This window comes from Apiospora marii (genome assembly GCF_038362585.1).
Source record: "Apiospora marii strain CBS 49790 chromosome Unknown utg000011l_segment0_segment0, whole genome shotgun sequence".
In the NCBI taxonomy this organism is placed as follows: Eukaryota; Fungi; Ascomycota; class Sordariomycetes; order Amphisphaeriales; family Apiosporaceae; genus Apiospora; species Apiospora marii.
Window position 1 is genome coordinate 2,700,808 of NW_027117382.1, and position 13,341 is coordinate 2,714,148.

Genomic DNA, 13,341 nt, shown 5'->3' on the forward strand with positions numbered 1-13,341 from the left:
ATGTCCGACCAACTCGTCGGGTGGCCCGGCGGCCTCTGATGGATGACTTCTTGAAACGATGAAACCGGCGTGGACCATATTGCATTACTATCTGGTCGGTGTGCATTGAGTTATGTGCAAACCTTTGCTCGGCATGCACGATAGACACGGAGAAGACGATAATTGGGCAAAATGCCCGAGCCTGAAGTTCAGGTGGCCCGGCCCCTCTCGTCAGCTTAAGCTTAACAACTAGGTTGGCATCATGGCAAAAAGGGGCCAGGGCCTGAACCGAGGCGTGCACGGAGTATGTTGAGTCGGTATTTGGTGAATGACGGGTCCCATTGTACGACCCATCCTTGCTGAAATATGTAAACCGGAGGCCTGCTTACAAAAGTAGGTCAGAGGCCACTTCTGTTACCCTCGAATTGATTGCCGTAGATCCTCTAGACCTGCGTGAAAGGTCATATTGACAGTCACTCAACTATATCTCAGAAGCTCCAGAAGATGATGTTTTGGAGTCTGTTGCTCTGGATCGAGAGCATGCAGCAAATATCGTGACTTTCTTTCTCTATATCTGAACATTGAAGGTTCACTCGAATTGCAAGTTTCACCTAGAGCGGAGCCTCTCCGGATTCTACCATCATCCATAACTGAGGAACAAGCGCTGGGCCAATCCTAGCCTAGCAAACAGTTCTCTCAGGAAAGTTGACACCGGGCCCCATAGGACCTATTATAGCAGCTCCATAGCTGCGTGCGTGACACTGCCGGCTCCCATGCCGTATTCCCACGGCCAGCCCTAGGATTTGGATACACCGATGCCTAGTCGCGATAAACAACCACTCTTGGGCACCGACCTAACAGTTGCTTACTTGGACATTTGCTTGGTCTGTCATCATGTTCTCTCCTAACGTATCAAGCAACGAGATCGCTTCATAATCATCACCATGTATCGTTCAAATTAGGGAAGGGTGCCAAGCTGTAACTTCCTACCAACTGCCTTTCTGAAGCCTCATGGTCAGCCCTTGAGCCAGCGTCTCTCTCGCTAACAGGAACTATACAATTGTGTCGAAGAGCCACTCGATGGCGCCAAACTCGATCGTAATCGGCATTGACAGATCCGGCCCCAGTCTGGATTCGAATCCGTTTTCTATGCTTATAATCCAGGAAGATGTAAATGCCACTCTGTGTAGGCCTATTTATATTAAGGCAGGAGTGGGAGAATGAGGCCGTATGGAACTGAAATTGCGCCAAGATGCCAACGACGAAGTCACAGACGCCCAACGACTTGACTGTTGAGGAGTCCTGAGATCAATAGGCGACACAAAAGTTTGCTCATGATATTTGGTGCTGGCTTACTATCAGAATCATATGAGAGTCCAACCAGCTTGAGCTCATATTTCACAACATTAGCGAGAACGGCGGGCCTAATATGCTTGGAAGTCAAGAGCCAGATTTTACCTTCTACGTGTTTATCCGAGCATTTTCCCAATTGCGAAGTACTGGTTGAGGAATACTGGGAAATGTACATTGAATTGAATTGAAACGAATCAATGTTGATAAGCCGCAGTCCATCATGAGTGGTATGGAATACATGCTTGGCGACATGATGCGGGACGAGAGAACGGTGTTGAATTGACTCAACACCACAACCCCGCCAACCCCGCTATCAATAACGTGCTGAACGATGGCGGGGCTTTCCACCATCGTTGGGCCAGCGAATGCTCAGAAGCAACACAACTAATGCAGAAGCAGATTTCAGTAGTAAAGATGAAGTGCGCAGTGGGTATTGATCAGTCCAGTCACGTCACACAGATCAATGAGAAGTCGGATCGAGTCGTAGACTTACACTGCAGGCGGCGGGACTGGCTGAAGCGGACAATACGCACTAGTTTCTTATCTTATCTGTACGTGGAGTGGGCGAGAAAAGCTTCATGGGTTCTCCGCAGAGGAGGCAAAAGACGGGACCCACTTGGAGCTCACTTCAGCCTCATGGGAACGAGGATGCAAACAGGCAGCCAAATATCTACGAGAGCCAACGGGGCCTAGGATCTGGGAATGGATGATTGGTTACCGAGACAGATTAGGCCAGCTATTCAGAGCACAGCTGGGAGCCAGATCCAGGTAGGTGGCCCTGATGGAAGTCTTGAGAATGCCTTGAGGCTGGGGCTGCATTCCAGGCAATGCCGTTTCCATCATGGCAGTTTGCTTAGCTCGCCGTCAGTTCTGGAACTTTGGAGAAGGTCTGCCTTGTAGCCTGGGCCCGTGCTTGCCGCTTGGCCTCCTCTCCAGCCAATCAGGTCCTCAGGCTGGCCGAGGCTGCGATGCGGTTGCTCCCCAGTTGCCCCACTAACAGAGGCTCATGGAAATGGAATCGCATCGAATTCTTTGGTCTTTCAGAGCCTGAGAGGGAAAAAAACAGAGTCTGAGAGTGTGCCTAGCACAGCAAAAGCAGGGACCGTGCTAGTGCTGCAAGTTCCAGCGCCTAAGAAGGTTCCTTTTTTTTCTTCCCTTGACTGAAGGCGATAGAAACAATTCGTGCCATTATAACTTCTACTCCTCCCACCTCCACCGCACCGAAGTCTGCTCTTCGATCTTTTCTACTCATTCCTCCATTCATCCAAACCCATCCTCTCTTCTATTCCTTCCTGCGTGCCGTAGAAAGAAGACTCTCATCGCAGAGTAACATTTTGTGATACCCCTCCTTCCTCGTCTTCAAAGCCCATTTCCCACTTGGTAAGTCCCGGTCCCAGTCACCACCTTCCCCTCCATCCTCCACCACCGCCTCTTCACCACAAGCCCCCCTCCCCGCTCCTCAGCCTTGCCTACTCAGCGCCTCGAGGGTTTTTGCAATCATTCGGGCCATCACTGCGCACCTTCAACGAGAAGAAGCAGTTGCAAGCAATTGGCATTCATTCTCCAAATTTTGCCTGCTGCGTCTGTGCCACTGCGAAACTGGAAGAGATTGTTGACCCGAATTGAATACAAAATTTCTCTTCCAGGGCAACCAATTCCCCCACTACCCACCGTCACTGCAAATCAATCAATCAAGCCCAACTCTTCACTTTGACTGCACCCCACTAACACAATTCCGCTCTCTTGCAGAAGTCGATTCATTCCGCAATCATGTCTGAGACTTTCGAGTTCCAGGCTGAGATTTCTCAGCTGTTGTCTCTCATCATCAACACTGTCTACTCCAACAAGGAGATTTTCCTGCGAGAGCTGGTGTCCAACGCCTCTGATGCCCTCGACAAGATCCGATATGAGGCCCTTTCCGACCCCAGCAAGCTCGACTCGGGCAAGGATCTGCGCATCGATATCATTCCCGATAAGGAGAATAAGACCCTCACAATCCGCGATACCGGTATCGGTATGACCAAGGCCGTAAGTTACCAACCTCACATGTAACCCAATCCTATCGCGAGCAGATAGACTGACATGCATTCATAGGACTTGGTCAACAACCTGGGTACCATTGCCCGCTCTGGTACCAAGCAGTTCATGGAGGCCCTCACCGCTGGTGCCGATATCTCCATGATTGGTCAGTTCGGTGTCGGTTTCTACTCCGCCTACCTGGTCGCCGACCGTGTCACGGTCGTTTCCAAGCACAACGATGACGAGCAGTACGTCTGGGAGTCCTCCGCTGGAGGCACCTTCAGCATTCGCAACGACACCGAGGGTGAGCAGATCGGCCGTGGCTCCAAGATGATCCTGCACCTCAAGGATGAGCAGAGCGACTACCTTAACGAGAGCAAGATCAAGGAGGTCATCAAGAAGCACTCCGAGTTCATCTCGTACCCCATCTACCTCCACGTCCAGAAGGAGACCGAGACTGAGGTCCCCGATGAGGATGCTGAGGAGACCACCGAGGAGGGTGATGACAAGAAGCCCAAGGTTGAGGAGGTCGATGATGAGGAAGAGGAGAAGGAAAAGAAGAAGAAGACCAAGAAGGTCAAGGAGACTACCATCGAGGAGGAGGAGCTCAACAAGCAGAAGCCCATCTGGACTCGTAACCCCCAGGACATCACCACTGAGGAGTACGCTGCTTTCTACAAGTCCCTCTCCAACGACTGGGAGGACCACCTTGCCGTCAAGCACTTCTCCGTTGAGGGTCAGCTCGAGTTCCGTGCTATCCTCTTCGTTCCCAAGCGCGCTCCCTTCGATCTCTTCGAGACCAAGAAGACCAAGAACAACATCAAGCTCTACGTCCGCCGTGTCTTCATCACTGACGATGCCACCGATCTCATCCCCGAGTGGCTCAGCTTCGTCAAGGGTGTTGTCGACTCTGAGGACCTGCCCCTCAACCTGTCTCGTGAGACCCTGCAGCAGAACAAGATCATGAAGGTGATCAAGAAGAACATTGTCAAGAAGGCCCTCGAGTTGTTCCAGGAGATCGCCGAGGACAAGGAGCAGTTCGACAAGTTCTACAGCGCTTTCGCCAAGAACCTGAAGCTCGGCATCCACGAGGACTCCCAGAACCGCTCTATTCTGGCCAAGCTCCTGCGCTTCAACTCCACCAAGTCTGGTGATGAGCTGACCTCGCTGACCGACTACGTCACCCGCATGGCCGAGCACCAGAAGAACATGTACTACATCACTGGCGAGTCCATCAAGGCCGTCCAGAAGTCTCCCTTCCTTGACGCCCTCAAGGAGAAGAACTTCGAGGTCCTGTTCCTGGTCGACCCCATTGATGAGTACGCCATGACTCAGCTCAAGGAGTTCGAGGGCAAGAAGCTCGTTGACATCACCAAGGACTTCGAGCTCGAGGAGACTGAGGAGGAGAAGACGGCCCGTGAGGCTGAGGAGAAGGAGTACGAGGAGCTTGCCAAGGCCCTCAAGAACGTCCTCGGCGACAAGGTCGAGAAGGTTGTTGTCAGCCAGAAGCTCGTCGGCGCTCCCTGCGCTATCCGCACTGGCCAGTTCGGTTGGTCTGCCAACATGGAGCGTATCATGAAGGCCCAGGCCCTCCGTGACACCTCCATGAGCTCCTACATGAGCTCCAAGAAGACTTTCGAGATCTCTCCCAAGTCTTCGATCATCAAGGAGCTCAAGAAGAAGGTTGAGGCCGACGGTGAGAACGACCGCACCGTCAAGTCCATCGTCCAGCTTCTGTTCGAGACTTCCCTGCTGGTCTCCGGCTTCACCATCGACGAGCCTGCTGGCTTCGCCGAGCGCATCCACAAGCTCGTCTCTCTGGGCCTGAACCTGGAGGAGGAGCCCGAGGCTGAGGCCACCGAGGCCCCTGCCACCGCTGACACCGTTGCCGCTGAGACTGGTGACAGTGCCATGGAGGAGGTCGACTAAGTGCCTTGGAACCTGGACAACTGGGATTGAAAAGTTCTATCGGAGTTGGCTGGTTTTGGGCTTGCTTTTGTTGACTCATTTTCCGTTCATGCATCTCTCTTCCCCCATAATACCTACTTCATACCCTCACGAGATGTATTCTAGTATGATGCCGTCATGATGCTACAGGCCGGATAAAGAATCCGTAGACGAATTGAAATGTGTTCTAGATGTTAACATCAATGTCTTTATGCCAGCGTGATAGTGTGATTATATGTGGTATCCCAAGCTTAATAAATCCACTAATGCTGTCACCACAATAACGGCTCAAGGTGGTACCCGAACTGCTACCAGTGTTCATGTCAATGTCAGTGTCAGTGTTAGTGTCTTGTCAGTATGGCTTTGGGTAACATTGCTAGCCGCGGCCGGGTCGGTTGCCTGTTAAGCCAAAGTCTTCATCCACAGCTTGTAGCATAACCCTGATAATTGCGTGTGGTATTTATTTGGCGGATATATCGGCATGGTCTGCCTCGCTTACCAACACTAGGGACAGAGCGCTCACTTCCTTGCTATATATGGAAGCATCTTAACCAACACGAACTGCTTGAAATGTTGAGTGCTCGGACATTCCATTGTTTGAAGGGACATGCTCAAGGCGGGTCTAATTAGAGGTGCGCACGATCTGGCGGGTCGCATGGCGCGTGGGAAAGCGACGTTTTTTAGAGGACGCGAGATTTGGACTTATATCAACGTCTCTGATATTACTGTTTGGCGACCATCGGAGAAATAAATCGATGTTTCCCAGTGTGGCTCTTCTTCCACAGGACTTGAGATTGTTTGGACTGATCTTCTCATTCTGGTGTATGAGGCTGCTCGCCTCATTCGTTTGTGTGCCCATAGATTCGCAAAGGTGGTCAAGGCAGCCTGCGATGCGGCATTTGATGTTGAAGCAGTAGTAGGCAAGTGCCGTAGCAGGGTTATCCCTCCAACATTCACGATAGGGGGGAGGGAGGGAGGCTGAGATGGGGATGGGATGAAAAGAAGCTAAGAGATGAAGTCACCGAGCGGGTCGGCTGTGCTGGCTTGGTGCGTGGCTGGGCGAGAAGAGCAGGACAGCGAGATACCAATCGCGATGTCTACGTCTGGCCCCATCCCCGTGAACCCAGGTGCATACATACCCCAGGGCCCAGCTAGAAGTTTGGAAGAACAAGAAGAAGCGATGACGGAGCCGAGGAGATACGAAGCGCCTGCCTATTCCTCTCCTCTTTTCACGAGCCATCGAGTCATCGGTCTCCAATCTGGCCTCAAATAAATTGAGGATCGAGCCATCTACGGTGGGTGTCGAAGTGGGATCTGTTTGATGTGGCACGCCGATGCCTGTGGGTTGCTCGATGGAATGCCACGCCGCTGCACCGTAGCGGGCGGCTCGGTGATCACAAGTGGAGGCGGAGGAGTGATCCAGGAGAAGCAGGTAAAAGGAATCAGCAACAATAGAATACGGGCGTTTGCGAGGCGAGGGTGGTGATGTGGTTGGCTGCATGCGGTGATTGGGTTGGGAGAGAGGAGTGACGGACAGCAGACAGCAGCAGCAGATGGCCGGGATATCGTGTTTAAGGAACGAGGTGCATGAACTGAAACCTGGGAGCCACGGCCCCTCAGGTCGTTTTGATACATCGTACTTGGATGGAATGGGAAGGACTTTCCCACCTTTTGAACGTTGTGTCCGTTGTTATCTGTGCGGCACATCTCCCGCCTCCCCCCGTTGGCTGCGATTTCCCAGGAACCATGATCTTCTGCCGGGTTTGACATGCGGCTGGGACCATGGAGCGGCCCTGGGGTAGGCAATAGGGGGGGGGGGTCCAGGGGGGGCGGTGGACAAGAAGGACGGTTGTCCGTCGAACCACATGGTTGGAGGGGAGAGGGTGGATTGGTTTTACTGGTTCTGTTATCATTTTTTTGTCCGATGTAGCATCCTGAGCGTGTTCCACGATCTTCTCGAATTGACAAGGTGCCGCTGGATGGCTCCAATCATGTCGTGATGCCGCCTGCGTCGGCAGAGAGTGGCGTGCAATACACTGGTTTGGTGTTTCATGGCATGGGTAGTGGGGGGCCGATTAGTGGGTGTCGGTACGCTGGGGTGGGTAGGAGTAGCAGCCGTAGCAGCAAGTTGGCAGTCTCGTTTCCCTCAATTTCTTAATTGCAACCCATCTTGACCATCAAACACGATAATCGAAGTCAATGTCGGGCTTTTTTTATCGATCGTCCAGTGGCTCGCTCGTCCGACGGTCAATGGCTCCTGTCCAGTCCCTGTCCAGTCTCGATTGGCTTTTTTGGCGTTGGGACGATCAGACCGGCTGGCGCAATGAAGTCGTGCCGGGCCGTCATCCGAAGTCCAGATTGAAGCAAAGTCAAAAGAGAGTTCGGCGTGCTGGGATGGTACTTGGGCGCCGGGCTTAAGCTGAAGCACCAAGACCTTCTGGACGAACGGGCGTCTTCTGGGACGGGGTCGAGTTCGCCGGGATCATGATGGTAGTTCGTCTCGGCTGCTGGGCGAGTTGCTGGATTGGGCCAAGCACTGGCGCGCAAGGTGACGATGGGACGGGTTTCAGCTGAAAGGCCCGCTCCACCACCAACACGCACCACCCATGTCCATTCTTGGCGATGGGGGTCCAGAGGCCAGCTCCCTCGACTGTCAATGTGAGACTCCCAGTCTACCGCGCTGCCTCACGATGGCACATTTCGTCCCAAGTCTCCAGGTTTAATCCGGTGAGTGAGTTTCTGAAGGAGCCTAGCTCGCGCTGGTCGTGTCGTTTGCGTGTCGTTGCACTGCGTGCGTGTTCCTTCTGTTCCCTCAGGCCCGGCTGGTCTCCGCAATCCCTACTCCCTCCCCCCGTCTTGTCTTCGTATCTATTAAAAGCAGATCGGGCTGCCCATATTGCAGATCATCCTGTTCAGTTCCCGCAAATCGCATCTCCCTCTCTTGCGACCAATCACTCTCGTTCTTTTTGGCCCGACTCTCTTTCTTTGCTTGCTTTTGCTTGACTGCTATTTCACTTGTTGCCGCCGCTCCTTCAAGTCGTCCTCTTCTCTCGCACTGCACCTCGACGTCGATTCCTCTGGCCCAGCGAGTCAAAGAAGACCAACCTCCAGGAACTCAACATCAACCACCAGCCTACAGTCAACTCGACGGACTGGTCGCCGCTCCTCTCAAGATGTATACTCCTACCTTTGCTGCGGCCTTCGCCTTGGCCCTGTCCGTTGTCGCTGCCTTTCCCACCAACAGCAACAGCACCACCTCCTCGCCCGTGCCCATGAGCGACGCCCAGGCCGACCCTCGCAACAAGTGCAGCCCGAACCGGGTCAAGTCCACCGTCTACACCTGCGCAGCTCACGGCCAGATGACCCCCGTGCAGTGCTTCGCCAAGGTCTGCGCCGGCATGGACATCCCGCCTCACAATGGAACCACCAAGCGAGCAGCCGTCAACATCCAATGTACCGATCAGAACCTGTTCCAATGCACAATCGTGGAATGGCGGGACGCCGGTGATTGCATCCGCACCTTCTGCCCTTAAGTGGCGGGCATACGTCTGTCTGGTCCGCTGAGTCGGCAGGCAACCCAAGGCACCCCCGGTGGATATGGCGACTCCGGCAGTCGACGGCAACGACATGATTCAAGAGCTATAAACCGACTTTCACTCTCGCGGTTTTGGTGGTGGTTGTACGGCTGCCGGGCTCACCATTGAAGCTCTGTGCGGCAACTTCTATTCTTATTATGAGCTAGACTCGAAATGTTATGCTATTTTTACCATCTCCTCCGGGCCGGGACCTACTGGGCTTTGAGCGCATTCGGACAACTCAAGACCTGGCGTCGCATGAGGCCCGCTGTGCTCATCACCCCGCCAGACTGGCATCTGGAACGACTGAGAACGATATACACTGGTGCTTTCTTTCTTCTTTTCTTTTGGCAAGATTTCGATAAATCTTGCGATTTACGATACCAGTTCGACTGGGACTTACGACAATTGTACGATGGGTGATTCAGGGGGAGGCGTACGGTAGATGGAGAGTGCTTCAAATCACAATGATACCAACATTCTTAGAAGCAACTACCAGCATCACAACAAAAGCAACCAACAAAAAAAGACAAAAAATACGACAAGACAAGACAAGCAAAGGTATGGGAGAGCGGAGATTGCCATTGGGTTACGCAAGATGGCAATGCGGCGGGTGTACTTACTTTCTGGATATTTATCTCCTTCGGGATCGAGACGGCATCAAGCACGGTTGGTGTATCTTCTACAGATAGGCAGGCACATGCCCTCACGGACTTGTACGAATATCGTACTTTTCCGAAATTCTAACCTATACCTTTTGGGCCACAGCCTGTTCAATAAATCTTTCCTGTCGGTCCACATTATTAGCCCGAGTCTTCTCTCCGCCCTGCTTTCCCGTGACGATGATCTTCTTCTGGGATCCTGTGAGAACCGATTGGTGAAAGCTATAACACTGCCACACTGCCCCCTCTGCATCTCCTGACGAACGCTGCATCTCTGTAGTTTCAAGTCCTCGAGTAATGGCCCATGTCCACCTTTAAATGTCCATTGGGTCATGGAGCACCTGGCAGCCGTCATCTGGTTATCCAGGCGGCTCGCCGCACGGACGACACAGGGGCAACGGATTCGATAGGTTATTGGCTGGTACAGGCCGACTAGTAATAGGTGAGGCGATAAGCCTCCCCGCAATGAACAGAATATTTATTCTAACCTCCGTCTGGAGACTTGCCTTTACTTTCTTCGGCTACGTGTGCTTGCTTGTAGAGTCTTCAGATCATTACAATGGGCCGCTGCTGATGACGATCCGCGATCACAGGGAGATAGTAGAAAGTCAGTGATAATGGGGTAATGGGTTTATGGGCTTGATGGTCGTATGGTCCTGGTATAACACAATCTTTTTGATGCAGGGGGGGCTTTGTATGAGCAAGTATCACTTTAGAGATTTGTTCCTAGAATATGTGTCACGAATAGAAAATCATTGCTGGGTAACCCTGGGTGGCGTTACTGCACTATTATCTAAAGAAATGACCTGGGTCCAATATCTCTCTACCAGAGCACTGCGTGGCCAGCTCTTATACGAGCATGGAAAAACTCGGACTCAAAGAAGGACGCTACACGCGGAAGTTGGGTAAGGTAACGTGTCTGGGTGTGGCTGGCGATCTCTCATCGTCTATTTTTTACCCCTTTCCTGTGAAGAAAGGAGGAGATGCGAGTAATATGTGACCGTTGGCTGCTTACCTGATGTAATTCAAATTTACCAACGCTCGGGAAACAACTGCATAAGCCCCTTAAATGCGCCCCTGTTTATATACCAGGCCCTGCAAGTCGTGTTGTACCCCTTAGATTTGGAATTTGCCTCGCTGGTATGTTATTAGCCGAGGCCAACTTTATATAGGAAGATACTATTCGTATACCATATCCTACCAACATACAGACCAGGCTATTATTTTTCATATCGATTGGCCGTATTCCCTAGCACTTTGACGTTTTTGTATTCAATAAGGCAAGGGGCCCCCTTGTTACTTTTCCTCCTGTTCCTTACTTTCATCCACTTTATTTGCTTATTCTTCTTCGTCAAGGGTCAGAGTACTAACCAACTCTAGTGTGCAATGTACAAGCTTGTATCTCTAACTACAGCCCTGTATAGATACAATTTTACAGGTTTTGCCAGACCACCGATGACGCCGCGCATAGCTATGCAGGAAAGTCCAATCTCCAACTTCTCTTCCAAGGCGAACACGCCCTACCACATCTTGTGCCTATGCCCTCTCAGTAAGCTTCACCCACATGTCTTTCTGGACCCAAACATTGTGGTTCGCAACTACCCAGGGTTTGGAAGGGTTGACGGATTCCAGGTCGAAGTTCCTCAATATCTAAAAAGGTACACATGGTTAGCCGAATCCACGTACGTATATTATTGCCAACAGTCGCCATCCATCGGTACCAGGGTGAGAAGAAGAAAGGGGATCAACATACCTGAACAAATATCTTGTTCAGCTCGAGCATTGCCACGGTCTTGCCGGAGCACTGCCAGCGCCCGTAGCCGAAGACGAGCTCGGCCGCCCTCACCATTTGCGCTCTCTTTTCGGGGTCGGGCTGCTCCTCTTCCAGCCAGCGCTCGGGCCGGAACATGTCGGCATCGGCGCCGAAGATCTCTTGGTTCCGCGTCACGGCCCAGGTGCTGTGGGCTACGCGTGTTCCGCCTGGCAGGAAGACTCCTTTGAACGTGTCGCCGCCCTTGGGGACCTGTTTCATGACCAGGCCCGTGAAAGGGGGCCAGATGCGCAGACCCTCTTGGATAACGGCCTGTACGGAAAGAAAAGAGATCAGTCAGTAATCAGGGCAATGGCAGATAAGGTGGATCGGAATTAGTCAGAATCTTACCTGTAGATAGGGTAGGGCCTTGGCCTCGTGGATGGTAATTTCTTCGGAGATTCTACCTTCTCTGATACCGGCGTCGATTTCTGCTTGGAGGCGGTTATAGACTCGTGGGATCCCGATAATGTGTAGCAAAGTCGCTCGAACAGCCGTGGCAGTGGTGTCAGCACCCGCGATGATTTGAAACACGACTTCCGCATTGCAATCTTCCTGATCCAGGCCGTTTCGAACAAAAGAACCCTAGGAAAGTATTGTTAGAATGCCGAACCATGTTGTAATTCCAGGCCTTGAGACAGGGATATTCGTACCAGCATGTCCTGGCGATCGATTGCCTTAGGACCGAAGCGCGTTGCTACGACTTTCTTTGTGATACTAAATCAGAGTTGTTGGGTGAGAAGCTGTCGCATGTCCTATTTGGGCGTAGAACTGACCTTAGAAGCTTTCCAATTCCACTCCCGTCAGTCTCCTTGGGTCCCATCAGCTTTCGCGGCCAGGGCGCGAGCACAACGTTTCTCAACCAGGGAACGTCGCCGCACATGGCGAGGAACGGGATGTTCTCGCTCGTGACGGGGCCGTAGTCCAAGACGTCGCGGTCCTCCTTGACGCACCCGAACTCCTCGCCGAACGCCAGCTTCGCGATGCTGTCGAGGGTGAAGTACTGCGCCAGCTTGCCCATGTCGACGTTCTCGCCGGCGCGGCACTTGGCGCGGAGCGAGGCCACGACGTTGGCGACTTGCCCGTCCAGGTCCGGGTGGAGGAGGGAGTTGTCCTTGCCCGCGTACGCCTTGGCCGTGAGCGCCTTGAAGCGGTCGTGCACCGCCGTGTCCAGGGTTCCGATGCCGTTCTCGCGGTCCGGGTCCAGGTTCATGATGTTGTACCAACCGCTCTTAACGTAGGGGCTGCGGGTTCCAGACATGTGGCGGATCCGGTCCGGGTCCGCCGTCAGGACGTCGTTGGGGCCGATGCGGGCCAAGTTGCCGAAGCCGTACCGCTCACTGATGGCCGTGTACTGCAGGTTCATCTGGCCCGACTTCTGGCGAAACAGCATCGGGAGATGGGAAAGGGAGTCGAGCCATGGCCCGGGGATGTGGGAGAGGCGGCGATAACTGAGGATGGTGGAGAGGACATAGGCCACGACCACTGCTGCCAGTCCGAGGACAGGCAGCGAGAGGTCGAATGGGAGTGCCAGCTGCTCCATGGTTGGTTGCTGGACTGAGGGAAAGAGAGGGAAGGAGCTGGGTATGCGCCTCTTGCTGCGACACAACCTTAGGGGAGAGAGATCACCCCGCGCAGGGTTATAGTCCGACTTATATATACGTGCCGACCTATATACCTTGTCTTGGATCTGCAATGGACCCTTGGGGGTTTATCTTGACCCGAGGCATTGTTCGTGTATCCATCCAGCCAATGTTCCCACTTCCTGCATGGTATTTGACGCTACCGGGTAGTATCTATGGTCCTTTCAGTGGCAAGGGTACACGACCGATAGCATGTTCATGGGGGCATGCATCCCTCACCAGACAGCCAATGAGGTTTACCACAATTGCCATGCCATTCAGAAGCATCCAACATCCAGCAAGGAATGTCAACATGTCGCATACTAGTCTCCCACGCCCATCAGACACACATTCATTCTGAACGATACGCTGAA

At 52.9% G+C, this 13,341-nt stretch overlaps 3 protein-coding genes across 3 annotated transcripts; 2 read left to right on the plus strand and 1 right to left on the minus strand.

Moving 5' to 3' along the window:
- Positions 1–3,102: 3,102 nt before the first annotated feature.
- PG985_013934 (HSP90-domain-containing protein) lies at positions 3,103–5,280 on the plus strand (the record flags this gene model as incomplete). Its single annotated transcript, XM_066833700.1, has 2 exons — positions 3,103–3,360; positions 3,427–5,280. 2 exons carry the CDS (start codon positions 3,103–3,105, stop codon positions 5,278–5,280), a joined length of 2,112 nt encoding a protein of 703 aa, XP_066678440.1.
- Positions 5,281–8,471: 3,191 nt separating this feature from the next.
- PG985_013935 (uncharacterized protein) lies at positions 8,472–8,831 on the plus strand (the record flags this gene model as incomplete). Its single annotated transcript, XM_066833701.1, has 1 exon — positions 8,472–8,831. One exon carries the CDS (start codon positions 8,472–8,474, stop codon positions 8,829–8,831), a length of 360 nt encoding a protein of 119 aa, XP_066678441.1.
- A 2,240-nt stretch (positions 8,832–11,071) lies between these two features.
- On the minus strand, positions 11,072–12,888 carry PG985_013936 (uncharacterized protein; the record flags this gene model as incomplete). Its single annotated transcript, XM_066833702.1, has 5 exons — positions 11,072–11,185; positions 11,289–11,618; positions 11,697–11,930; positions 11,999–12,062; positions 12,122–12,888. 5 exons carry the CDS (start codon positions 12,886–12,888, stop codon positions 11,072–11,074), a joined length of 1,509 nt encoding a protein of 502 aa, XP_066678442.1.
- Between the last annotated feature and the right edge of the window lie 453 nt (positions 12,889–13,341).